At 35.8% G+C, this 27,866-nt stretch overlaps 1 protein-coding gene across 4 annotated transcripts in view; it reads right to left on the bottom strand.

Annotated features, from left to right (window-relative positions):
• Window positions 1-27,866, bottom strand: part of NEGR1 (neuronal growth regulator 1) — an 836,662-nt gene that overhangs the window by 95,609 nt on the left and 713,187 nt on the right. Inside the window, exons 7-8 of one of the 4 annotated variants that reach the window (XM_042997576.1) lie at window positions 12,992-13,033; window positions 9,849-9,907 (exon numbers count right to left, since the gene is read on the bottom strand). The exons of the other annotated variants lie outside the window; for them this stretch is intronic. Coding sequence (XP_042853510.1) covers window positions 9,876-9,907; window positions 12,992-13,033 — 74 coding nt within the window. The 3' untranslated portion in view covers window positions 9,849-9,875. Of the gene's footprint in view, window positions 1-9,848; window positions 9,908-12,991; window positions 13,034-27,866 lie in introns of those variants that run through there. 4 annotated transcript variants of the gene reach the window in all.

The following is a 27,866-nucleotide window of genomic DNA, read 5'->3' on the forward strand; positions in this document are numbered from 1 at the left end:
CTTAATTTATTGAACATCATAGCTTAGCCTAGCCAATGTTAAATGTGCTCAGAACACTTACATTAGCCTATAGTTGGGCAAAATCATTAACACAAAGCTTATTTTATAATAAAGTGTTGAATATTTCATGTAATTTATTGAATATTGTACTGATGGAGAAAAACAGAATAGTTGTAAGTTTATCAGTTGTTTACCCTCGTGATCATGTAGCTGACTGGGAGCTGTGGCTGGCTGCTTCTGCCCAGCATCACAAACGAGTACTGCACTGCATATTGCTGGCCCAGGAAAAGATCAAAATTCAAAATTCAAAGTACAGTTTCTATTGAATGCATGTTGTTTTCACACCAGTCTGAAGTTGAAAAATTGTTAAGTCAATGAAGGCTTCAAAGCCTGCTACGTTGGGATAGAGTGACATAAAGCTCTTGGTGGCAAGTAAAAGCAGGGTACCTTGTCCCTTCCTAAGTATATTTGAAAGCACCTTCTCATTTTTCATCCTAAATCAGGAACCCTCTGTATGTGGAAAGGACGTGTAAGTCTTCAGCAGAGGATATGGCACAGAGGTGCCACCTAGTGACTGTGAAAAGCATAGACTTGTTAGCATGGACAGTGGGATTTGTTTGTATTTCAGGTCATCTGTAAATATATTCTAATACAAAATATCTATTCATAATTTGCTCTGCTCTATCAAGTTCTGAAGAAAAGCTGAATAATTCTCTGCAAGCCTTTAAAAAACACGAAGGCAAAACAGTGTAAGATGTTTACCAAAGTGCTTTGCTCCTTATAGGTACACACCCCACTAGTTCTAAGTAAATCCAATAAGCAAAATTTCTAATAGATGATGTGATAAGAAGAGTAGAACACATTCCTGTTTCCAATATTATACCTTAAGGTTAGCCCTAAGATTTTTTTTTTATTTAGCAGTGTATTGCACATAATAGATACTTGATAAAGGATGTTGAATGAGTGCATGCATTAATGAATGGATAGCTACATGAATCCTTGAACTTCAGGAATGTCAAGAGAGATGATGTTACCTTGGAAAGTGGACAGGTCTGATTTTTCCTCACTACCTGGATGATCAGTAGTAAGACAGCCAGCTTATATCTGTGTATAATCTCATTTTGAAATCGAAGAGAAATCCTGAAATCAAAGGACTTTGGTAGTTCAAATTGAGAAGAATGGTAGAGGAAGAGGTAAATCCAGAAAAGAGCCAAAAAAAGTGCTATAAATGAAATATGAGGATTGGTGACATGCACCATAATTTCTACTTGGCAACAGGAATCGCTTCTAATACGACAGACTTATTGATGGTATGGATCTAGGTAAGTTGCCATTATCAATTATAAAATGAGTATACAAGATGCCCCTGTCCCTTTCAGTCTTTCTTTTTCTCTCTGTCTTCCTCCAACCCCCACCCCAATGCTTTTCTGAAATCAAGCCTAATGGTAAGGGCACAGGCTCGTATGTTCACATGTGTGGTTGCCTAACAATTGTAATGTCCTGCTAAATCGATAGGTGTTACCTTTATACAATAAAAAGCAATAAGTAAATGTTGTGGACAGTTTATGAATTGAAAAGAGTTTGATCACCTGGCTGCATGATTAGAGGCTCAAACTCCATACGTGCATGAACCATTAAATGGATTCTTAAAAACTACGAAAATCATCTCTTTTCAAAACTTCTAAGGCATAAGATGTGATAGTAAAGGATGGCATTTTGTTTATTTTTGTATGTTTAGATGAGCAAAAGAGTGTTGGGGAAGAAAATTAGTTGGTATACTCTTAGCAGAAAAATGCCCAAACAGGGACCTCCCAATCTGTGATGGCTCAGATTTATGATCATTATGAAGAAGTCAATCAGCAGACAAGGTTGCGTTGTTAGGTTGTTGTGGCAATGGCATGAGAATATAAATAAAGCCCCTAACGTAATGCAGGAAAATACAAAAACTATTTGCTGATTTTGTGGGTCATTGGGTAAATTGTTTGACCTTTCTGAACTTCACATTCCTAACCTATGAAATGTTGATACAAATATTTTATACATCACAAGACTATTTTGAGAAGTCGATGTCTATTGAAAACACTTTTTACAACAGTAACTCCCTTTGAAACACGAGTTATAACATCGCCATTTGCAAGCAAAGCACAAAATAGCCTTGTCTAGTTGCATTTGCAGTCTCTATTTAGTCTACCTAAGGTAAACAATGGGAGAAAGATGCAAAATTGGCTACTACACCTGACCAGATGATCAGCAAAGGCCTAAGATTTGGAGCTCTGGATTTAGTGATTTATACAGCAAACAGAAAGGCTCTTCTGCCTAGTAATGCCCTTTTGATGTGCATGATCAACTGTGAAATTTCCACCATTAGAAATAAATTGTTTAGGGTTAAATAGGCAGCTCCTTTCAAAACATAAATACTCCTAGGAAGGTGTATATTTGACATTATTTGTCATTAAGACTATCACACAAACATAAATTGGTTTAACAACTGATTTATCAATAAAAAACTGGCTGAAATTCATTCATTTCCAGCCATAATTATTCTCAGTACAGTGAAAGTCTCTGGACTGGGAGCAGTAAGGATAAGGGTGTTCTACAGGAGGCAAGGAGCACTAAAGTGAAAATTATGTTCTCCCAATGTGGTCAAGAAAAGCAAAAATCAGAGGGTTCGCCTTCCCAGCAGCTTTACCCTATTCTCCTAAATGCAAAATCTCCATGGAAAAACATTTTTTCCCTTTTTTAAAGTTTTATTTACTTATTTTGAGAGAGAGAGAGAGAGAGAGAGAGAGAGAGACAGAACCCAAGCAAGCTCCATGCTGCCAGCACAGTGCCTGATATAGGGCTTGAACTCACAAACCGTGAGACCATGACCTGAGCTGAGATCATGAGTCAGATGCTTAACCAACTGAGCCACCCAGGCACCCCCACATTTTACCCTTTTTAAAAAATGTTTATTTATTTTGAGAGAGACAGAAAGAGTGAGCATGAACAGGGGAGGAGCAGAGACAGAGAAAAGAGGGAGAAAGAGAGAATCCCAGGCACGCTCTGTGCTGTCAGTGAAGACATGGGGCTTGATCCCAAGAATGGTGAGATTATGACCTGATCTGAAATCAAGTTAGATGCTTAACCAACTGAGCCATGAGGAACCCTCACGTTTTTCCTTTTAGTTTTCTTTTTAGTATTTCAAAATTAAAGCCAAATTAAAATATATGCATTCTTACTGGGAACAACTACAAAAAAGCATTTACTTGTTGGCTTTTACAGAACCATGTGTCCAAGAACAAAGAAACTGTTTCCTACATGTATTATTGAAAGAGTAATCACTTATTACACCAAAAGTCATTAACTCCAATTGTTTCAAGATTTACTAGCATTTCTGATTCTTTCCTGTATGGATTCCTTCTCTAATTGACCATTGGGCAATTGGGATTTATCTCCTACATTAAGATCTTTTAGTCTTCTGTGTGTGTATGTGTGTGTGTGTATGTGTGTGTGTGTGTGTGTGTGTGTGTGTGTGTGTGTGTATCAGCTCATTTGTTTTCTAAAATATTGTAATATTGTTGGTAATAATGTGGTCTAACAAACAGGACTTATTTAATGATATTTTTTACTTCTTATACAATGAAATATGGGATTATAAGCATTTAATGTAAAATTCAATGTTTAAGTAGTTAGTATTCTCAAAAATTCATGACCCAAACATTCGAGAATCCAAGGAGGTTTGGTAGGTTTTGAGGGAAAATATTGATGTAAAGAAAAGAAATTATTTCATCATCTGATGTGACTGGCAGAATAATGATCTTCCACTGGTGTCCACATCCTTATTCCTAGAATCTATAAATTTATTAGAATTGCATGGCAAAGGGGAATTAAGGTAGCAGACAGAATTATGGTTGCTAACCAAGCAACTATAAAATAGGGAGGTTGTCTAGATTATCTGGGTGGGTCCAATGCTATCACAGAGTACTTAAATGTGGAAGAGTGAGACAACAGTCAGTGATGTGATATGAGAAAGACATGAATGGCCATAGCTGGCTTTGACTTTGGAAGAAGAATATATATGAAGGAATGTGGACAACCTCTAGAATCTGGAAAAGACAAGAAAACAGGCTTTCCCCTAGAGCCTCTGAAAAAAGAATGCAGTCCTGTTGACACCTTGATGTAAGTCAGTAAGATTCATTTTAGACTTCTGACCTCCAGAACTATAAGATAATAAATCCGTGTTGTTTTAAAACACTGTGTTTGTGGCAATCTGTTAAGGCAGCAATAAGAAACTAACATGCTTAGGAAATCATTCATTCATCCATCTATTCATGCATTCAATAAATCTTGCATGTCTCCTAAATGCAAGACACTGCCATGTTCATGTAATCAGTGTTCAACTAATAGAGCTGCTTTTTGTTAACTTCTATTTTCTTCCTTTCCACTGGTAACCCAGGAATGATTAGGCAAGTAGTAAACTTTCCCCTTTCCATGAGGATTTTGGACAGAAACTTTAATTTCCATCAGCTTTCGATTCTCTCCCTTTTTGAGTGGATATATTATGAAAACTCCATCCCTATGTAAATCTTAGCTTTATGTTGGATGTGAGAAAACTCATGTTTATTTCTTTTAAAATATAAAAGATAAAGGTGTGTATTTCAATTCTAGTTTTCCAAGCTGCTGAAAAATTCCTCATGTCAATTTGCTCAATTTTTTATGTATCCATGGATATTCCAGCCACTTAAAATTTTTTTTTAATATCTATTTATTTATTTTGAGAGACACAGAGACAGTATGAGTACGGCAGGGGTAGAGAGAGAGAGAATCTCAAGCAGACTCCGCACCATCAGTGCAGATCCCAACATAGAGCTCGAACTCATGAAACTATGAGATCATGACCTGAGCAGAAACTGAAAGTCAGACACTTAACAGACTGAACCACCCAGGTGCCCCTGTAGTCACTCTTTAAGACACTATGGATAGATTTAAAAAGATTAAAAATAAAAGGAAGGATCAAAAACCTTGCCTCTTTCTGTAAATGATCTTGCCATTTAGAGCTGTGACAGGCACATACCTCCAAACATAATGCAAGGCATTAAGGGCTTTGATGATTGTGCTATGACTCCATAACTTCTTATATGGTATAATGTACTAGTATGTACCTGGCAAATACTTATTAGAAGCTTACATTCAGGGGCGCCTGGGGGGCTCAGTCGGTTAAGCATCCGACTTCGGCTCAGGTCATGATCTTGCGGTCTGTGAGTTCAAGCCTCGCGTCGGGCTCTGTGCTGACCGCTCAGAGCCTGGAGCCTGTTTCAGATTCTGTGTCTCCCTCTCTCTCTACCCCTCCCCTGTTCATGCTCTGTCTCTCTCTGTCTCAAAAATAAATAAACGTTAAAAAAATTAAAAAAAAAGCTTACATTCATAAGTGTATGTTATTTTATGTATGTGAAGTAGAGAGATGGTAATCATTAAAATCTAATACTTCAGCTACATATTAATCATTTAACTTAACACATTAAGGCTTTGTTATTAGTACGTGTGGTTTTTGACTTTGAGCCATTGATCTATATCTTTGGTGGTGTTTTACTTTGAGCCCAGAGTAAAGCAAAAGACCAATAGCTTAAAACGATATTTCAAGATAAAGTTGAAGATACGTCAAGGAGGAAAGGACTGAATGAATAGTGAGAATATAGAGCACCCCACTTTCTTCATCTCTAAAAAAAAGAGCATCTTATTCAAAATTGCATCATAGATTTTCTGCTATATTTTATCTGGAAATTAATCAACTAATTATGGATTATTATAATTAATATCTGAATTCATTATATTCAGGCATATTAATTAGAATTTGAAATATATTCTGAGCAGTCTTAAACTCCTTACACTCTAACAATCAGAGAATAATGGAAGCTTGATTGTTTTAAATTAGAAAAAAAAAACCCACGCCCCTTAAAATAATTTTTGAAATAATACCACAAGTTTGACACTTATTTTGCTGGAACTCATCACCAGCTTGCAGAGAGACTTTTGTACTCAGGTAGCCATTTTCTTATGGCAAGAAACTTGTAGCGAGGGATTGGGATTTCACAGACTTCACTTGATGCCTCCTCACCTCCATTCTTATTTTTCTGCTCTTACATAATTATATCTGCAAAATACACAGTAATATTATTCCCCTTGTTACAAAAGAACAAAACACTGAATCCTTTCCCCAACAACAGGATAAAATCCAAACCAGTTGATGAGACATTTGGGTTATTTTCCCTATCTTGGTTGGTGTCCCACCATCTGCAGAAAGAGGTGGGAGTCATCCTTGTTTGATCCTCTCCTTGTCCTTCAAATCTAATCAGTAACCAAGCACTAATACATTTTTCTTCTAAATAATTTTTGAACAGATTCTATTCTCTCCTTGCTAAAACCACTGTCCTATATCAGGCTCTCATCATCTCTTCTGGATATTATATAATAACATTTTCTGATGCTAATCCTGTTCAAACCAATTATTTCTGCACCTCGAACCTCAGAGTTACATAAGAAGCCTAATAATCAGCCTATGTCTAGGGTTAAATAGACAAAACTTCCAAGTAGTGTACACAACACCCTTAATGATCTTACTATGTTCATCCATAGACCTACTGAACTCTCTGCTCAATTTACACTCTAGACATTATTTGGAATCTCTCTCAAACACACTGCACTATTTTATGTCTCTGCATTTTTGCACATGCTGAGATCTCTGTTGGATTTCCCCCTTTATCTTTATGTTTAAACTATTCAGAAATCACCTTCTCTAGAAAGTCTTTTCTGACATTCCTCAGGTGGGATCAGAGTTCCCAGAGTACATTACACATACCTCTCTTATAACACATACTGCATTATATTAATTTCTTCTGTTTCCGTGTTTCTCTCCCACACTGGAATGTGACATTCTTAAAAGACAAGCAGTGGGCCAATCACTTTGCATCTCCAATAGATAATGCAGTGTTTGACACATTTAGGTGCTCATTAAGTGGTTCTTGGGAACTGACAGAAACTTCACAAGCTGACTTAACTTCTGCCATTTCCTTGCTATTCTGATGCTGTAGTCTAATGGAACACATATGTTTGTTATCCATTCATACACCCATCAATTCACCCATTCATTCACTGATCCATACACTCATTCACTCCTTCATCCATCCATCCATCCATCCATCCATCCATCCATCCATGCATCTATGGGTAGTTAGGTATATTCTTTGATCCAGGCATTAAGATTTTTAAATTTTCTATTTAGTAAACAAGTGGATAAATTACCCAATCTTTTCTTGCTATCACGTAATTACTTGATTTTTGATGGAGTATTTTCATCCCTCTCTATTCATGAATGACTTTTACCGAAGCACACTACTGTTACTTAGGATATTCTTCTTATACTCTAATGCTGTGGACTATATATGGGTTTCTAAGCCATTCATTCATTCATTCATTCATTCAGAAAAGATAATCCCTTGAAAAATAGACATTTTTGTTTTTTAGTATAAAACTTGATAATGCAATTTAAAAAACTGGTTTAATGCCCTTTCTCAATTACCATAAGAAATGCTAGAATAAAAAAGTATTTTTAGGAACTGTTAATATCTATAAACTGATGCAAGAGAGTGAATTTTGGTTCATTTAGTAGTAAATTTGTGGTTTTTATTTTATCATCTTCCCTTTGCATGAGTTTAAAACATGCTGGAAGAGATAGGTATGACCTAATATAAACCAAAAGCGGTGATATAGTTAGTTGTCAGAAAACCTCCTAAGTCTTGTGTTTAATTTTCAGTTCAAATGCTTTGTTAGGAGGTTCAGTATTTTCACTAAAACCGTTTGGCATACATGGAGGACCTACTAAGTAGCAGCACAGTAGAAGATAGTAAAGATACAGGAATGAAATCAGATTCTTCCTCATTTTCCGTACTTTGTACCTCTTTGGCTTTTTAAGCATTTCCTTTGTTTATGATGGTACTTGCATTCCTTGCCAACTACATCTAATCTATGATCCTGTCCGTATAAATGAAGATTTCCTCCAGGCAGAATTGTCTGATTTTTCTCTAGACAGAAATTATAGAATGTATTATCTTGAATAATGGTTAGTTACACATATGCCTGTCTACTTAATAGATTATGAACTCCTTTAAAATAATAAACGTATGCTCCCAGCACTCAGTGTCTGATACAGTTGTTCCTCAATAAAGGTTTGCTAAATGATGAACACTATCCTCCAAATAGAAAATGGGGCTTCCTGGGGTAAGCTTAAAGAAAGCATTTTCCTTTGTAAGAAAACCCAGGAAACCAGAGAAATGAAAAATTGTTTGCAAAGTAGATGAATCAGGAAGTATTCAATTTAAAGTGGGATTTCTTTACATAATGTGGTGTCTTCTGGTGAATATAAATGATTCACTCTACAAACATATTTTGTTTTTTTTCAAAAATGACTTCTGTTCTTTAAAGTGAGGCACATATATTTGATGATCAAGTATTGGGCATTTTAATTTTGTTTTTTCCATATACTTGCTGAGTGACCTTGAGTGAAATATTTGTTTTGTCTCTTTATTTGGCTGTAAAATGGGACTATGTTTGTTGCATGGACTTAGATATGTTCTTAAAACATCAATAAATACAATGTGTTTAACAGTAGCCACTTTTAAATAGTGTTTTTTCCAAGCCCAACTTGAGAGTCTACACTGACTTTTTTGTTTGTTTTCAGAAATGGAAAAATTATTATTATTATTATTTTTATTTTAGAGAGAGAGAGGTAAATGGGGAGAGACAGAGAGAGAGAGAGAGAGAGAGAGAGAGAGAATCTCAAGCGGGCTCCATGCTCAGCACCGAGCCCCACATGGGGCTTGACCTCATGAGCATGGGATCATGACCCGAGCCAAAATGAAGAGTCAGATGCTTAACCGACTAAGCCACCCAAGCACTGCTGGAAAAAATCATTTTTAAACCACATTTCCAGCTGTCTAAAGATTTATAAAATGAAACCTTTTTTTATGACAAATAACAGGGATATGCAGTTAAAATTAAATTATTTACAAAATAGTAATTTTCAGTTGATGACTAGTAGAGATTATTTCTAGGGACAAAGTAAGGACAAATGTTGTGTGCAGGCATCTGCAGTACTTCAGCAAAGCCCAAATTTTAATCTTCTGCCTACAGACTACACAAGGTTGGCTGAATTAATGTTTACTAAACTATTTTGAGTCTATAGGAAGCCAAATAAATGCTGGTTTGGTTGGACTTTTCACTTTTTTGTATGGTCACTTTGGTGCTATGTAGATAGCTATAACCCAGGAATATAAAACCAGAATCAAAGCATCATCATGAATTTGTTTCTAGACTAGGAACTTCAGTCTTCACTTGATGGGCTCAAGGTCACAGAAGAGAGTACTTGTGTATATGGTATTCAGACAGACAGGTTGTGCTAGCAAACCAACAGATAATTTTAGGTAGATTAGTTTGCATTGAATAAGGCAGACAGAATCAGCCTTAACCTCTTTTCCATCCTTCAACAAATAAAAGTCAAATATTAATATCATAATACACTTCAAAAGTGATCACAAAATGTAATTTTAAAAAAATGAAGGTAAATATTTAAGTTGCTTTAATAGGATGATGTTGTTATTGGCCTAATGGTGGTCATTTTTAAGCCAAGTGACCACTGGCCAGAATAGCATAAGGTCTATCACGGCAATTACAATAACAGTAGTCCAAATTTTCAAATTCACTGCATATATCATTCACCATGAAAAATGCCCCTTACCTTTCAAACTTTGAAACTCTGAGACTGATCAAAGAAGAGTTTGCTTTTGTTCTTATTACTTACTATATTTCATGGCCTTTTCTTGAATAATGATGTTAATAATTCAATTTTCATTCCCTTCAGTTGAAACAGAATCTGACTTGTCAAGAATATATAAAAAAATATAAGTTATGACTCCACGACCTTCATTTCTTTAGTACTTATGGACATAAATTATATAAATCCACTTTCTTCAATATATTTTCAAAGTGTCCAATATTTTCATAACTATATCCACTTTATCTCTGCTTTAACTCTCTGACAGTAATATTACAAAATATGAAATCTGTCTTAAGTTATTTTACATTCTCTTTTTCCACTTCTGTAGAAGCAGTAAATGGACCAGTTTGAAAATCTGATATTTCTTACCCCTTGAATACGTTTGTGAGAATATTCATTTACTATTTTTTATTGAATAAAATATTTTTTAAAGCTTTGTTTGAAATGACTGGGGCTTTTAAAGGTTTGGCTTTATTCATAGGGTAAATTATTTTCCCATCTACTTTTAATGATCTTTTGCTTAGAGTTATATATTGCCAAATTCTTCTTTTTCGTATCTTGCACAGCAGACTGCACATACTTTTAAAAGCTTTTGTTTATCATTTATACCACTGTTTAAATCCTGCTATAACCACATGCTCTTCAAATCCCTCACTAACCAAACCATTCTCTGGAGGCCTTTAACAAATTCACAATTAATGAAGGATGAGTTTCACTGAAAGCTGTGTTTGTTTTTCTACCCTTCAATTCCATTCAGTTCAACATATATTTATTAATCTTTCTATAATAATCCTTCTTATAAAAAAAGCTTACATCACTTTTTTCCCTAAGATTGAAGTGCTAAGAAATTCAATTTTAAAATATTTTTTCATGTGTTCATTGTTTTGAAATATTGAATCCCAGCAAGGAACTGACTAATTTGGGGTTAATGACAATTTGAATAACGGTTGCTTTAGGCATTCTATAGACAGGGCCAAAAGTATAAGGTCTCAGAGTACTTGAAAAACCACATAGTCCAAATGATACATAGTCCCATGTATCTATATTTATATATGGTATATATATGTATATTTTATACACCTGTATGTTATATATGTGTATATTTTCCCTCAAATTGTAACCTATACTTTTATCATAGTTACCCTGTAGCACACACTTTTATAGGTACTTTACCAATTTTTACTTACTCAACTTTCATAATAACTCTATGTGTTATGTACTATTATTATTCCACCCTCATCCCATTTACCAAATGCATACGCTGAGGCAGAGAGAGTTTAAGTAACTTGAATAAGTTTACACAGCTAACAGGAAGCAGAGCTAGCCTTCAAATCCAGACAGTTGGCCATAGACCCTTATGCTCTACATGGTTTAAAGATATATGAATCTATTTATTTGCTTTATGACTTGTGATTTTTTTGTAAGAGTCCCTTCCATTGAAAGAATGTTTGCTACAAATAGCCTACTGAAAAAGCATCTTTTATGCTTATCTTTAATAAAGCTTTCTCCCAAAACACAAAGTCAGCAGTAGTATTACTGAATTCCACAAGATGCCACCTCTTAAAATATTTTGCATTCCATTCTTTGTTTGAATAGATAAAGAAGGTAATCCATCCTTTTAATTTATGAAAACTTCATCCAATAATTAGGGCATGGCCTAGGAAGTAAAGTAAGTACTTATCTAATCTTCACTTCAATCTACTAGGTGACATAGCAACATAGAAATTACTTAATATCCTCTTTAAAATTGATGAAAAAAGAGATCAAAAAGTTTACTAACAAGATTAATAACTCTAAGATCTCATATGAACCTGAGATTATGTATCTCTGTGGAGGTCTTAGGTATTCATAGGAATCAGATTTAGGAGGTCTTTTTATAAGTTAAGAGAAAAATCAGATTCAAATGATTAATTGCTCTAATTATATTGGCATGGCAGTCAAACTTGGGAGGCTATTAATGCTATCTATAAAATGGAGAAAGTTATTAATTATATAACTTAAACCTTGTATGCATCTACTGTGAAATAATTTAAATTAGACTATTCCAATATGCTTTGGTTTGAGAGGTTATGAAAAAGTATTCTATAATTTGACCAGAAAGTGTTATAATATGAGATTCTTTAAATACATAATCATAGACTTGCTCAAACTTGTTTCATTCAGGGGGTGGGGATAATTCATAATCATCTAAAGTAATTTTAAGCATTTTTGATTGATTACAATTTGAGATAGGATTTTTTTTTTCACTTCTAAAACACTCAGTTTCTCAGATCAGCAAATCCTCTTTTAGACTAAAATTTAGAGCCATTTCTGGAATGAGAGGAGAAACAACTATTTAACCAACTTATACCTCTTTATGGGTCGGCAGCATCAACAAATCCTTTAACTCAGCAGTTGCAAGAAATCCCTATGAACTTTTCAAAGCTAAATAACTTTAGCAGTTCCACTTTCTTCTTTAAATAGCCAGCAGCCAACATTCAAAATGAACTGCTAAATTCCTATAGAACAAGATAAAGGTTGTTTCTAATATCAATAGCTTTTATCTCAATTTCATGTCACCCAGAAATGCTCACAGTTAAAAACAACACTTAAAAACACACTTATAGCAACGGGCTATCTTTTCAGACTGAGTGTCTGTGGCTGAATTAGGAACAATCTGGAAATAAAACACAACTGAAATAAGTCCTTTGATTTGACAGTTTCAAGAGACCAAAATCTCCCACTATCATATTCCAAGAGTGGAAGTACAGGTTTTCCCTCAGCTATTCCCTTTAGAAGCACTAAGTGCTGTCCTGTTTCGTAATGATTTTATAATAATGAAATACCAAAGTACATAGTTTTTTTTTAAAGCTATTCAGAAAATCTTGTAAACTCTCTACAGCTCTGTTTGCAAAGATATCGCAGAAGCTAATCACCTTGCAGCTACTACACAATGTGACACAGATTTACTGCATCAGGCCTGAAGAATGAAGTAGAAGATACCGGCCTCAAATCAGGGTCAGATCACAAAATCCAAAGAGAGGACAAATCACAGATAGACGAGGACAAGTAACAGACATTAGAGTGGTACCGCAAGCATGCGGCCCATATTCAAGTCAGTTTGTTTCTATGACAGTGCAGAGGTCTTGTTTAATGGAGAAAGTACCCAAACATACTTTGCGAATGTATGTGGATACTGACCTGGACTTGTGACAGGACTAGAGGTAGTAGGCTCAATAATTTCTACAAAAAGGGAAAAGGAAAGAAAAGAAAAACATTTTGTGTATTAATCATACATAAAGACAAACACTCATGAGACAATCAACAGTCATGCAACATATACACAGGTGGTCTTTTATTTGAAGGCTTCCCTGACCATGGAAACCACTGAACAAAATCCAGTCTCTGAGGTTTACATAACTCCCCATCACTGTCTTTGACAGTAAGTAATCTTTCATTCTGAGCCAACATTTAGGAGTCCTTTCCACATTCTGGTCTAGAGCATCAGGTTATGCTGTGTGAAGGTTAAGCCACCAGCCTTAGAGTTCTGAAGCAAGTTTTTCAAGCCTTCCTTCTAGGAAAAGTACTGAAACCTACATGTAGAATGACTTTTCTAAGAGAGCTGATGCCATAAGTGGAATTTAAGAAACAAAACAGATGAACATAGGGGAAGGGAAGGCAAAATGAGATAAAGCCAGAATGAGAGCCAAACCATAAGAGACTCTTAAAGACAGAAAACAAACTGAGGGTTGCTGGACAGGTGTTGGTTGGGGAGATGGGCTAAGTGTGTGATGGGTATTAAGGAAGGTACTTGCTGGGATGAGCACTGGGTGTCATATATAAGAGATGAATCACCAGGTTCTACTCATGCAACCAATACTACAGTGTATGTCAGCTAACTTGAATTTAGATAGATAAATAAAAAATCAAGAGAGAGAGCTGACGCCAGTTCCTACAAAGTCATTCAATCAGTTATTGTTTATTAATATGTATTAAAAATAAAAATCATGGGTAAAATTCATATATCTCAAAATGCCTTTCTGAAGATACGTTTCCTATTTTACAAGCATGTCTACAGAATTTGGCCATTCAAAGGACCAGTTTTGTCTGCCCTTATGCCTCTAGGTAAAAAGTAAACACACACACACACACATACCACATATACACAAACATGTACACATTTTGAATTACCTGAAATATATTTGCATATCTACAAGGCACCGCTGGCTATAGTGTAAGCATAATTAAAGGATAACTATGTCATTGGTGTATCAGTATAATTTTCCAGCAAGTATCTAACAAAACATAAGCTCTATAGCATTTTAAATAATGTATGCATTTTATTTAAGATTTCCATTTTAACTTATCTTTTAATAGGATAATTTCTTTCCAAGTATTAAATAGTGGTGATCATAAAAATAATAGTAATACGAACATTAAACGCCATCATTGGCAATCCTAAAGTATAGGAATAATTTTTAATGAGGAAGAATGCAAATCATGAAAACATGGCATTTTGGAGAAACTCTAATTACATAGTGGTCTGAAAGACTTATTTCAGTACCAAGTACACACAGGTAACCTATTCCTTTTTAACCTAGTTAATAAACATGCCTTATAATGGTAAAAAAAAAAAAAGTCCAGATTGTTATAACCAAACAGTGAGTGTGGCTGTGAGAGGTAAAAGCAGAGACCCTCATAGAAAGTCATATTTCTGAGCAAGAGATTGCCACCTTGCTAGCTACATTCACCAAAACTACAAAAGATATTGTAGATCCCCCCAAATTATTTTGTTAGTTTACTGACCTCATTGGGGCTCTTGCTGTCTTTCACCGATTCTGGCACAGACAAGGCTCTGGCAATTCCCAATCCCATGCAATAATGAACTCACTAACAGTCTAGCTCAGCTACTGGTTTGAATAAAAAAAACCCTCTTTAACAGGAGTTATGCAATGGAACTTCCAAAAATGTTTTGGGGGGTCAATTATTTGGTGAACTAATGTCTGTGTGTCTTAGTCTGCAAGGCTGATTACCTGGGTCCTTCCTGAGTGTTCTGAACTAATGGATCAGGCAAGATGTTTAGGACAGTTGACAAGGATTATGGCTCAGGTTACAAAAGATCTGGGATGGGGGAATGTAACTTTTGAAGAGAGACAATCTCAAATGGTCAAATAATTATTCAGATAACGAGCTACAATTCGAAATTCAAAAATCTGTTCTGTAATTTGGTATTGCTGAGAAGTAGAAACTTATAATGGCAATTCTGAATTAGATTACTTAAAAATGTGGGGATTTTCCTATTTTCCTTCTCCAAGAAAAGTTATATATATTCACCATTAATGTTTCAATTCTTTCTACGTGTTAAGCAATATTCTAGGTACTGGGATTAGAGCAGGTAATAGAATTGTTAAAAATGCCTGGTCTCAGGAAGCTTATGGATTATATAATGTGGAACTTAAAAATATTAAAGCATTTTATCCTTGTGTCAGAATGACATTATTTATAGAAAATTAAAATTTGAAATAAAATATCATAGAGAAACACTGCTCTAATTTAAAAACTTTTCTTTTGTTAGGCTGGCATAAACCTTCAAACGTTTAAATGCTATTATGCTTTAAAAATTACCGAAAAAAGCTCCTTTAAAACTAGTGAAAATTTATGTTAAACTTAGTTTAATGCTATATAGCAAATCTCATTGATATATACTAGTAGTGTGTACTCAAATAAAAGGATTTTATAATTCAAAAGAGAAATGAAAGCATAAAACGGCTTGTGAGGTAGAAGCTTAATCAGAAAATTTATTCACAGGAAAACTAAATTCAGTAGGACAGTGAACAGAGTTTTCTATGTTCAGTAGTTTGGACAATTGAACTTCAATTTCTTCAAGTGTTTGGCTTCCATTGTTTTGGATTTCTAATGTTCGTTTGAGAGTTTGCTGAAAAAGATGGCGTGGCATACAACTTCATCTCAATGCAAGGATGGTAGAAACAAATAGCTATCCTATTGAACAAGCTCTTCATTGTGCTTGCTTATGTAGAGCTAAATTACTTATGTAAAGCCACATTGTCGCATAGAAAGGGCTTTTAAAAGAATACAGGAATTTAGTGCATGAAAAATTATGTTGCACACCGGATCTACTCCATAATTTAGTTTAGTTTCATAGTCAATACATAATTTAGTTTCATAGTCAATACAAGATATTTTTCCCACATAGGCAAGATATACTAGAAGCCATAATAGGGTAATTTTATATAAAACAAGAATCAGGACCAGAGAAGTTGATTGAGTTGGAGATTCCCATTATAAAAAGCAAGGGGTCACACCTAACGCTGGATGGACAGGAAGCAGAAGAGAAAACCAGAGGAAGTGGGGTCAAAGCACCAACATTGGGACAAGCTGGTGCTGTGGGTTGAGGATAATGAGATTTCCTGATGTGAGATAGTGTGGTAAGTTAGAAAGGAGCCAGAAAAAACTGGGATTAAATCTCAAACCTGCCATCATTTAACTGCATGATGGTGAGCGTGTTAATGAATCTCTCCAACCCCCCAGTGTCCTCATTTATTGAATTTAGATAATAGCTCTTACTTTGTAGGGTTGTTGGTAGGATTAAAGATACTTTATATAAACAACCAAGTGAGATTCAGTAGCAGTAGTAGTTTTTGTTATTACTCATAGAAATAAATGGAAAAATTAGTATCTGAGTCGCTGAACATCAGTAGAGTGTTAGGATTTCGGGAGATTTAATTTTACTAAATAGAAGCAAAGATGGGCAATATCACAAGTAGTTGAAACTATATAAATAGCAAAATTACACCTAGAATGTGGACCCTGATTTTTCTTTTCTAATTCAAAAGGTTAATATGTCATGCTTTTGGGGAGTTGTTTGGGAGTCATACTGGCTCTTAGAAGAAAACTATAGAATCTAAGATTTTTTAAAAAAGTTTATTTATTTATTTTGAGAGAGAGAGAGAGAGAGAGAGAGAGAATGAGAGAATCCCAAGCAGTCTCTATGCTGTCACTGCAGAGCCAAATGTGGGGCTCAATTTCACAAACTACGAGATCATGACCTGAGCCAAAATCAAGAGTTGGATGCTTAACCAACTGAGCCATCCAGGCGCCCTAGGATCCAAAGTATTTTTGAACAATTCTGGTTTAAGAATTGGTTTAAACCAATTCTGGTTTAAGATCTCACAGTTTTTATGAGGGACAAACACACTTTAATTTTAAAATGGGGCCAAACTGTAGGCATAAAGTATTAACATATTCAGAGGTATTTAAAAATAAATGTTTCCTCCTTATATCTCCAAGCAAATGAAAATGACCCTACTAACTCAATATAGTCAGGTTCTTTTTCTTTTTTTAAAAAAAAATTTTGTTTAATGTTTTATTTATTTTTGAGACAGAGGGAGACAGAGCATGAGCAGGGGAGGGGCAGAGAGAGAGGGAGACACAGAATCCGAAAGAGGCTCCAGGCTCTGAGCTGTCAGCACAAAGCCCGACATGGGGCTCAAACTCAGAAATCACGAGATCATGACCTGAGCTGAAGTCGGACGCTTAACCGACTGACACACCCAGGCGCCCCAGGTTCTTTTTCTATAAAATAATTATATTACTTAAAAATATAGTTTTGAGTAGCAGTTGAAACTGACTATATCCAATAAATCTGCTATAGATTTTCTTATACTCTTCAGACACTGATTTAATTTTTTAGGAATGACTTTTTGGCCAGTTGCTATAGCAGCAATAATTATTATCATATTAACTACAATTGCTGACATTTATTGAACTCTTGCTATGTGTCAGGCACAGCTACATATATTAACTTATATTCTTCTCCCTAAAACTCTGTGAGGTGCATACTCTTATCAATTTCCCTTTTACAGATGAGATAATGAAGCACAGAGAGGTTAACTATCTTGTTTATAGCCACACAGCTAACAAGGAGTAGAAATGGAAGAAACTTTGTGCTAGGATGTCTTAGCATTCCATTTTCTCAACTTCCAGAAGAAATAGACTGCTCACTTCCAGTATGTCTATAATTACTTACATGGGTCATTCCTATGTGAGGGATCTTACAACTCGTTACCACCACTAAGCTTTCCCAAAAAGAGGGTTTTTCTATTAGAGATAGCTAATACATGAGTGGCTTCTGTTACCAAAAATGTAAGAGAGGCAAATTCAATGTTAATTCCTAGAGGCTTCTATAATATAAGGCTTTGCATGAAAAAAAGAAAAAAGAGAGAAAGGTTTATAACACAGGATTTTTCCAATCTTGTTCTCATATTTCAGGCCAATACCCAATATAGTTGTTTGCTTCTGCATAAGCCTTGATGCCATTGAGCAACAGTACTCCAAATAGCTCAGAGGACATTATCATAACTGGATTACACAATCAAATGAGTCTTGAACTTGTAAACTCCCACTCTTTTAACACAGTAGTTTGACCAGGTATTATTTAACTTTCAAGAACACTGGTTGTTTTTATGTGGATCAGATTTGAGCTATTTTTCCGTTGCATTAGTAATCAACTTGTAAGCAGTGAAATATTCTTCAGGAGTTGCCAAGTGGGCTTTCCTGATGAACAACAGTAAAAGTTCTCAGTGAGACTTTCTTATGTGTCTCATTATGTGGAGAATCAGAGTGAGCGCTTCAGGGTTAATGGCAGAATATATCATTGTGGGCAATTGTATTACTGTAGGGAATAGCCTCAGCAAAGAGATGGTTTTAATTGTACATAAAACAGAGGTGAAGGGAAGTTCACCACGACAGACATTTTCAACAGTTACGTGAAAAAATGAGGTGTCGTGTAAAACAAGTTTACTTTGTTAGTAAATGTGGTTTTGGCTAGGACAGAGGGAAATGCTATTAAAACAAGGCATTGAGGAAAAAGTGTGTGTTACAAGGAGACATTTGTAACAACCCTTTCTATAGAGCTCATTAATTATTCTTTAACTCTGCACACACAATATATTGTTTGAGTTGTCTAGTATCAAACCCTTTCATTTCTATGTATTTTGGAAGTTCATATTTGATTTCTAGATGCTTTTATCTTTATGTTATTACACAGTCATGACGTGTGTGAGTTATGTTTTAGACTGCTGAGAGATACCATGATTGTGTGTTGAGACATGGCAGAAATTAATCTTTTTGGTTGCCACGGTTTCATCTGACCGCTCTGACTCCCAATCATTGGGGAGTGGAGGCAATGGCATTTCCACAGTAGAATGAAGATGTTGCCCTGGAATGACCAAAGTTAGGGCTGACGGAAGCCACTGAATAGACCGTGAGCTAGACTGGACACAGCACATAAAAAAAAAGGAAGGTGACCCTTTCCTTTTACCTTTACAGAAGAGGCCCATAAAGTGTATGTCAGGCACTTAGGGCACTGGAATAGCAGAGACTTTGTGCAGAGAGAACAATTTAGGCTTCACACTTTGCCTCCAGACAAGAAACACATTCATGGGATTGTAGCTGACATCTGTAACTACGTGGTATTCTTGTCTAATTCAGACAACCCTATCTTGGCAGTCCAAAGACTTGGGTTCCATCCCATCTATCAACCTTAGGTGTCTGATTCTAACCCAAGTTCTGGATTTTACTTTTCTAGTATATAATTAAGAAGTTATAATGATTGGCTCACACACTTCACTGGATTATTTCTGTATCCATCACATGGTTGTTGTTTAAAAGATGGTTTAGATCAGGGGCACTTGGGTGGCTCAGTCGGTTAAGTGTCTGACTTGGCTCAGGTCATGATCTCATGGTTCCTGATTTCAAGCCCCGCATCATGTGCTGAGCTCTCAGCACAGAGCCTGGAGCCTGCTTCAGATTCTGTGCCGCCCTTGCTCTCTGCCCCTCCCCGCTCTCTCTCTGTCTCTGTCTCTCTCAAAAATAAATAATAAAAACATTAAAAAAATAAAAGATGGTTAGCACAGAGGTCAGTGATAGAGGTTCTGGAGGAAACCTACTGAGGGCCAAATCCTGAGTGCCATACATAGAAGCCACTCACCCTCTATGTGCATTAAATACAACGGAGATAATGATAAAATCTACCAGCCAACATTGCAAGGAGGGTAAGCGGGATAAACCACTTCACACAGTAGCTGCCTGGAAAATAAATAAACATGGCTCTATAAAAGTTAACTTATTTTTTAATTGAAACTATGATAACATTTAAAATCATTATAGCACTATCAGCATTTTGTGTTATTCTAAGTGACTATCGCATACTTCAACCTTAAAGGTAAAATAATTTCCACTTAAGAAAACTATTTCTATTAATGGAAAAGTTGCAAAATCGTTTCCAAATGCTTACAAGGAGAAGCCTACATGCTAACATTAGCTGCACTCAATGACCAAAAATCCACTGTAACTTTACAAATGTGCACAATTAGTCTGCATTTATTTTGGAGAAGAAGCTTTGTGCCTACTGAAAGAAATATCCTATGTGGATCTATCGTTTGCAGATGTTTGAGTGTGTATATGTGATATATGAAAGGATAAAGGAGGATTCACAGAGACATAAGAATTAGAGGGTTGATGTAAGTATCTTTATGTGTGTGTGTGTGTGTGTGTGTGTGTGTGTGTGTGTATCTCTAGGATTCATTTGAAGACAAAGCCCTATATCAAAACTAAAAAAGATGCATGTCTGATATCATTCTGGTAAATATTCCAAGGCAGTATAAATGTTGCTATGCAGATCTTCCTTGACTTACGATGGGTATATGTCTTGATAAACCCAAATTAATTAAGAATAAATTAAAAAATGTATTTCGTGTATCTAACCTGCCAAACATCATGGCTTAGCCTAGCCAAGAAAACATACTCAGAACACCTACATTGGCCTACAATTGGGCAAATAATCTAACACAAAGCCTATTTTACAATAAAGTGTTGACTATCTCATGTAATCTATTGAATGCTGTATTGAAAGTGAAAACAGAATGACAGTGTGGGTACAGAATGGTTGTAAGTTTATTGGTGTTCGCCCTCATAATCCCATGGCTGACTGGGAGCTGTGGCTCACTGCCATGGCCCAGCATCATGAGAGAACATCCTACTATATATCATTAGCCTGGAAAAAGGGAAAAGATCAAAATTCAAATTTCGAAGTAAGGTTTCTATCGAATGCATATAGTTTTCACACCATCATAAACTAAACAAAAAAAGATCATTAAGTTGAACCATCATAAGTTAGAGACGGTCTGTACTTAACCTTGTCAATGCTACCTCTTTGAATATAGAATGTTCTTAGTCTACCCAAAGCCAGTTCTGAGTGAGGAAAATGTTTCTGTATTAAAAGGGTGGAATTCATAACAAATGGTGCATTCATATGCTTAATAATATTAATAAAATAACTTTCTAGACTGAAATTCTCAGTTGCTCCAAAATATTTTTCTACTGGATGACATTTTGAGAGAATAAGTTTGGAAGAATTTTGGTCCATGCTATGGATTACTATGGATTGAAATGTTTGTCTCAGACTTCTTCTAAGTAAGCGACTCTAACATAGACTGAAAAGGCCACTGAAATGTTGGGTTTTAGTGAATATTTCATATGGCACTCTGATGCCAAAGACTGTGTGATTTTCATCATTATATAGATAATCTCTGGAAAGGATCTGATGAGAGTGAGATGTTATTTCTGAAACATGCTTCCCAGAGTCACAGAATAATGAATGTTTCCGCTTTCAGCAGACATACTTGGTGTCTTCCCTAATACAAATTAGAATGAAAATCAAAGTAAAAGGAATATAGTTAAGGATACAACAAGGATCCAAAAGAGGAGTATTAGACACTGACATATTTATAAACCACCAATGTATTTATAAAACTCCACTGTATTGATGGCATGCAATGAAATGCAGGGCCTAGGAACTCAGAAGTTAATACTTGGACTGTTTATTGTCTTAAATCTACAAAATCCTGATGACTTCCAAGACTGAATTGCAACATTTGAGCTCTTTCCAATGCTCCCTCATATATGACTGCAAAGAGGAATGGCTTTTCTTGACTGCTCCAGATTTTTGTTGGCACAGGGATCTCAAAGGAGTTGGCAAATGACCAGATACTTTGAGATACTCATTTCACTGCATTAGCATATTACTCATCAGTTTGGCGTGTTCAATCTAAATGGGATTTTGATGAAATCAAATCTATACCATTACTGAGATTTAGCCATGTGAAGTGTCTTTAATATTGTTGGAGGCATACAGAAATGGATTCAAAACTTTGCTACATACTAGATGCAAGATCTTTTACAAGTTAACAGTTATAGATAAGATGAGCTTTTCAGGAAGAATAACCATCATGAGATGCCTTGCATACTGACTGGCATATAGTGGGATGACACCAATTTTTGTATCTTTCTCTCTGATCAAGAACCAACATTTCTGATATCATGGAAGAAATCTCTTAGTCTCTAGCTATTCACATCTTTTTTGGCAATATATTTGTAAACAACTGAAGAATATAACAAAAAAGAAACCCTGAAAACTAATAATAAAAAAGCAGCTTGAGGATAACAACAAATGTCCCTTGAGCACTGGCTCCACTGAAGATATGTTAAATCATGTGGCTTACAAACTCTTTTACAAAGAAGGATGCTATGAGATATCCATTACAGGCACTGAAGTGTGTTAGAGGCACATGTTGCTTCTGTGAGCCAGGTGATTAAGGACTGGTTTTACATGGAACAGCAGGAACAGAATAGGCAGGGAGAATATGTGTTACTACAGTCATACCAATGCTCTATCTGAAGCTACGTGGCAATGGTACAGCTTTCTGGGTACCAATGCTCACAGAAAATCAGGCTTGCTAAGGAGAAGTTAAGGTAAAAAGACCAAGGGCAAAGCCTTGAGAGGTGACCACAGAGGTTTTCCTAGAGAAGTGCTTCTTGGACATTGACACACTGACACATCAGATTCTTTGGGGGTTATCCATTTCTTTTCAACACATCTGTTGAGTGCATTCTATTTTCTTGATATTATGTAAGGTGTGTTGATACAGTGGCAAATAAGACAAATTCCCATCTCTGTAAAAATATTATAAGACAGATTGACAATAAGTAAAAACAAAGTAATTCCATAAGTTACACTGCAGTAAGAACTATCAAAAATAAATACTGAGTACTTTAGGAATGTGTAGCAAGAGAATCTACCATGTAACTGACACGTGGTTAGGGGAAAACTCTCTGAGATCTTACATACGAAACTTTAGTTGCCATATTTTAATTTTGTGCTTTGTCCAAGGTGTTGACAGACGACAACAGAACGGGATGTCATACAGGTTCATTGTTAGTGTGAGCCTGCTAACAACAAATTTAGCTATAGCATAGTCTGCCCTGAGAAATGTTCTTCAGAAAATGAGATGGCAAGAGGGTATGATATGATGTGCTTTCTGAATAGCAAGGTAAGAAAGTAAATGATTCTAGTTGTAAGCAGAGGATGTGACAGCCTGAATACATCTTAGAGGCTATTCTGATCCCCCTGGTTCATCTAAGGGATGAAGAAAATGAGGACCAGACAGATACATTAATGTTTGTACAGCCAGTAAATTACAGAGAAGGAAGCAGAAACCCGGTCTTTTCATTCCTAATCCAGTGTTAATGAGGGAGAAAGAAACCTTTGCAACGCTCTACCTTAGTCTAAAAATGGCACATCAAAGAGAGCAAAATCTTCTTCGTAATGTGCCAGGGTACGTGCTTTCATAATTTCATTCTTGTCATGACATTTGGTCCTAACAACACCTGAGGCAAGGACAGCGAGTGACTGAAGATCAAGGACTCCACAAGCAATTTTACTTGGTGTCAAAATCTGACCCAATGAATTCTGGAGCACATTCACCTTTGGGAAATCTTTCTACTTTGTTTTAAATTGACTTGAAAAACCACAAGGGTGTATATATGCATATGACAGAGTGTAAGGCCTATGTGTGTGCCTGTGTGTGTACATGTGTGTTACATGATATGAACATCTAGGATATGATGGATATTTTTTTCCTTTCTTGGTAGAACATTATAAAGGCAGGAGTTTTACCTGTTTTGCTAATGTATTCTCAATGCCTAGAACACTGCTTGGCACATAGTAGCTACTCAATAAATGCTTCCTCAATGAATGAAAGAATATGTGTACAGTTGTATATATGTGGGTATATCTGTTCATATGTGAATGTTTTGGTGTGGACATTTATACTATACATGTGTCATGCACATCTGACAACCCCATAATATCTGTGGGAACAGGAGGATTCGTGAAGAGGAGTGACTCACAGATACCAACCAGCACCTTAAGGTCACAGTTTAAATATATTCTCAAGATGAGAGGCATTCTCTTATTGAGTCCAAATGGAAGTTGCAGCTTTGCTTGAGTATACTTTTTTTTTTTTTGAGATTTCTTTTGAAATTTGGCAGGATTGAAGCAGTTACTATTATGCAAATCGAAATAGTAAAGTCTGACCAAGATCCTTGCCACCCTGACCATATGATAATTTTTCTATATTTTATTCCCCTGCATTTAATTACAAAATGTTTCATTTTCACAAAGAAAGTAAAGCAGATAATGCAGGCAGGCATAATGAGTTGGACATAAATATGTTCTAATTGCACAATCTACCATATATATGTAAAAGAAATACATAAGATTTCAGTCAAGTTTGGTTTTAGAGAACAAACCGTTTTCAAGCTCAATGCACCATGGATTTCCTTGGTCTGGATCTCCTGGAAAATATTATTAATACCAAGACCTTTAATAGACATGGATGAAATTTAAGTTTAAAAATTTGAGCAGAATATCGGTTATGACTGAATTTTACTCCAAGTTACATATTTCAGTGAAGGAAGTTAATCTCTTGACCCAAAATTAAACTCTCAGGAAATCCAGAGCAGAGCACTGGTTGGCTAAGTTGGATAGAATGTTTAGTCATCAAAACCATATTAGGTTTCAGGCATCATACGAAGTCAAAGCAGGTGTTCAGCATTACTCATTTGTTTGACTTTTTGGGTTCACTACAGCAGTGCACCAGGAAGCTGCACTCATTGAGGCAAAAACCAACCTTATATATCTATACTTTTTGGTCAACTTTAGTAACTCCTCAAGCTTTCTTGAATGTGTAGGCTTCCCTTTCCCTTCTTGCTCATGCAATGTTCCTATCATTTTCTGATATCGTACGTTTTAAGTGACTTCTTTGCTTCACATTCATTTATCTAAACTGCTTGCTCTTTTGTCTCATGCTGGTCACATTGGCTACATTAAGAACTTCTCTAGGCTTCAATTTACCTAGCTGTAAAATGGACAAAATAATAACTTACCTCATCAGGTGATTGTGAAAACTAAATAGTTTCTCTGTAAAAATTTTAGCATGGTGCCTGGTACATGATGGGCACTAAACATTAGTGATCACTTTTAATTTAACTTAAATAAATTACATACATGTTACATATTAAGTATTACAATCATTATTATCTTGTCTCTAATCTCCAGGATGGAAGATTGTTAAGGAGGAGAGTGGGAGGCATTCCGACTAGCTATGTTTGGTGTCCATGAGTACTGTTTATAATTCCACTGAGATTCAAATCACTTAAAGAACACAGCAAGGTATGGTGGAAAGAATGTAGACTAGGGAATTTTTCCTGCCTCTGTAATTGTTAACTCTACAGCCCTCGGCAAGTTATCTTAACTTTCTAAGACTGTTTCCTCAATCATAAAGGGGAGCAGAGAGCCAAGAGAGAGGAAATAGAGTGTTATTTGCCACAATGCTGGTTGGGATCAGAAGTGAGATCAGAATTCAGGTTTTCTGAATTCCAGGTCAGGTCTCCTGCTTTTGCAGCTGACTGGCTGCTGGCTCCAACTGAAGCACTTCACTCATTAGCTCATGCTACAGTGATTATTAATGACGATATACCAAGGGCTGTGTTAGACATCTGAGATACAACAGTGTACAAAAAGAGGCAGCATCTTAGCCCCCATGAAGCCTTCTCTAGCAGGGAGAAATGATTTGGAGTGTGGTTCCCATGCTGGATTTAGAGAACCGTGAATGAGCTCAAAAGCCACAGATCAGGATCTGTTTGTCTGCCTTTGACCTGTTCACAGAAGGAACAAAGGATGCTTTATATCTATCAGGTAGAAGCATACTACACATGCTTCTCACTTTTGGGTGTTTTGCTTTGAGTTTTGCTGGTTTCCATGGCAACTGTCAAACAGGTTTTATGGAAAAGGAAATCTCTCCTGAACTGTTCTAGCTTGGAGGTGATTAGACCTCTTTAAGAGCCAATGTCCTTTGCTGACTTCAGTGTCACATTATCACTTTTAAATCCCAATTTTATGGATAGTTTCTTGACTTCTGTATCTTTTTTCCTTTTTTTTTTCCTTTCTCTGTCTCTCTTTTGCCATATTCCTGGTTTAACCTTCTCCCTTTATCTTTTACTTGTACATAGGGTGTGGCACTTTTCTAGACATGATTCATTTCATGACAAATTTCCCCAGAATTCTATCTCCCAAGAACTTGATAAGCAACACAGAGCAGGCAGCCCTGGTAGATACTTCTACAGGGAGAGTCCAGCCTTTGAATAGAAACTCAGGTTGTGTGGAGAGAAGTGGCCCACTGAGGCATAACATTAGGGTTGGTAAGGACGGACTTTCTCTTGACAACTACTTTCTCATATATATTTCTATATTTTGACTCCTTATTGGCTACGAGATTTTGGTATTATTTGCTTTTTCCCTGCCTATGAAATTAGCAATCTGAATATATGCTATCCATGATGCAATCCAACTTGAAAATATTAGGGTGTATGGATCAAATGGTTATATATGTGAAGAGGAATTTGGGTCTGATAAGCATATTAGAACAAACTACCAAAATAAAAGTAATCTTTTAAAGATTAAAAAAAATAACACAACAACTCTTCGGTCACTGGCATTTTAACAAAGTTATTTAACCAGGGTTTGGCTATATTTAGTATAAAGCTAAATGTATCAAAATTTTCTTTAATCTATATACATAAGGAATGCTCATAGAAAAAAAACAATTTCCAAAAATTCTCTATCACTAAATAGTGGGTAAAATGAAAATTTCACAGTGAAGAATAAAATTACTTAATTTATCTATTAATTCATTCATTCACCTCAAAAGTTGACCGAGTGCCTACTATGTGCCAAGTATTACACAATGTGCTGAGGGTACAAAAATAAATGTCAGCTCTTGCTTTCAAGTGGGGCAAAGTAACTAAAATAAAATGGATATAATATATAACATAAGACATTGATTGGTACCAAGTAACAAAGAAGGCAAATATGTTTTTAAGGTGGGGATTGTAGTAGCATTAGATGTCATTTGCCAGATAGCATTCTAAACGCTGTAAACACATTAACCCTTTAATCCTCCAAACATTCTAGGGAAGTGGATACTATTATTATCCTCATTATAAAAGAGGGAGAAAACTGACAAATTGAGTCATCTGTTCAAGGTGACACGGAAAGGAAATGGCATAGCCAGAATTCAGATTCAGTGTGTCTGGACTCTGGAGCCTAGGAGCTTATCACTTAATCCTACAGTTCTTAGAATTGTGTTAAGGTGGGGCCCTTGAAATAGCAGGGTAGAAAAGACAGCTTATAGGACTGAAGGAACAAGTGTAATATGAAGTAAGAGCTGCATTACCCATTATCAGGTTTCTGCATAAAGAGATGCCCTATTGGTTGTTGCCGCTGTAAATCATTTCTAGCTGCTAGTCAATCAGGCCACAGATTTAGATTGGCCAAAATGAAGTGAAAGACTAGAGGGAGGTTGGCAAGTTGGTCTGATACTGTAATCACTCCTAATGTTGCTTTCATTTTTAAAATAAATATTCTATTATGGCCAATCAGTGTGTCTGCAAACTTCTTTTCTTCTAAAATATTTAGATGTTTCTGGTGTTTTCATAGAGCTAAAGTAAGAGGTGGAAAAATCTTTTTTGAATAGCTCTCCTACTCTTTTCATCTTAGTTTCTTTGTTTAAATCTTCATTTCATTGCCAATTCAAAACAGTAACCCCCTCCTTTATTGTCTAGTACTGTCCATCTAACTTGTTCATTTACCAAGAGA

Source organism: Panthera tigris, chromosome C1 (assembly GCF_018350195.1).
Source record: "Panthera tigris isolate Pti1 chromosome C1, P.tigris_Pti1_mat1.1, whole genome shotgun sequence".
In the NCBI taxonomy this organism is placed as follows: Eukaryota; Metazoa; Chordata; class Mammalia; order Carnivora; family Felidae; genus Panthera; species Panthera tigris.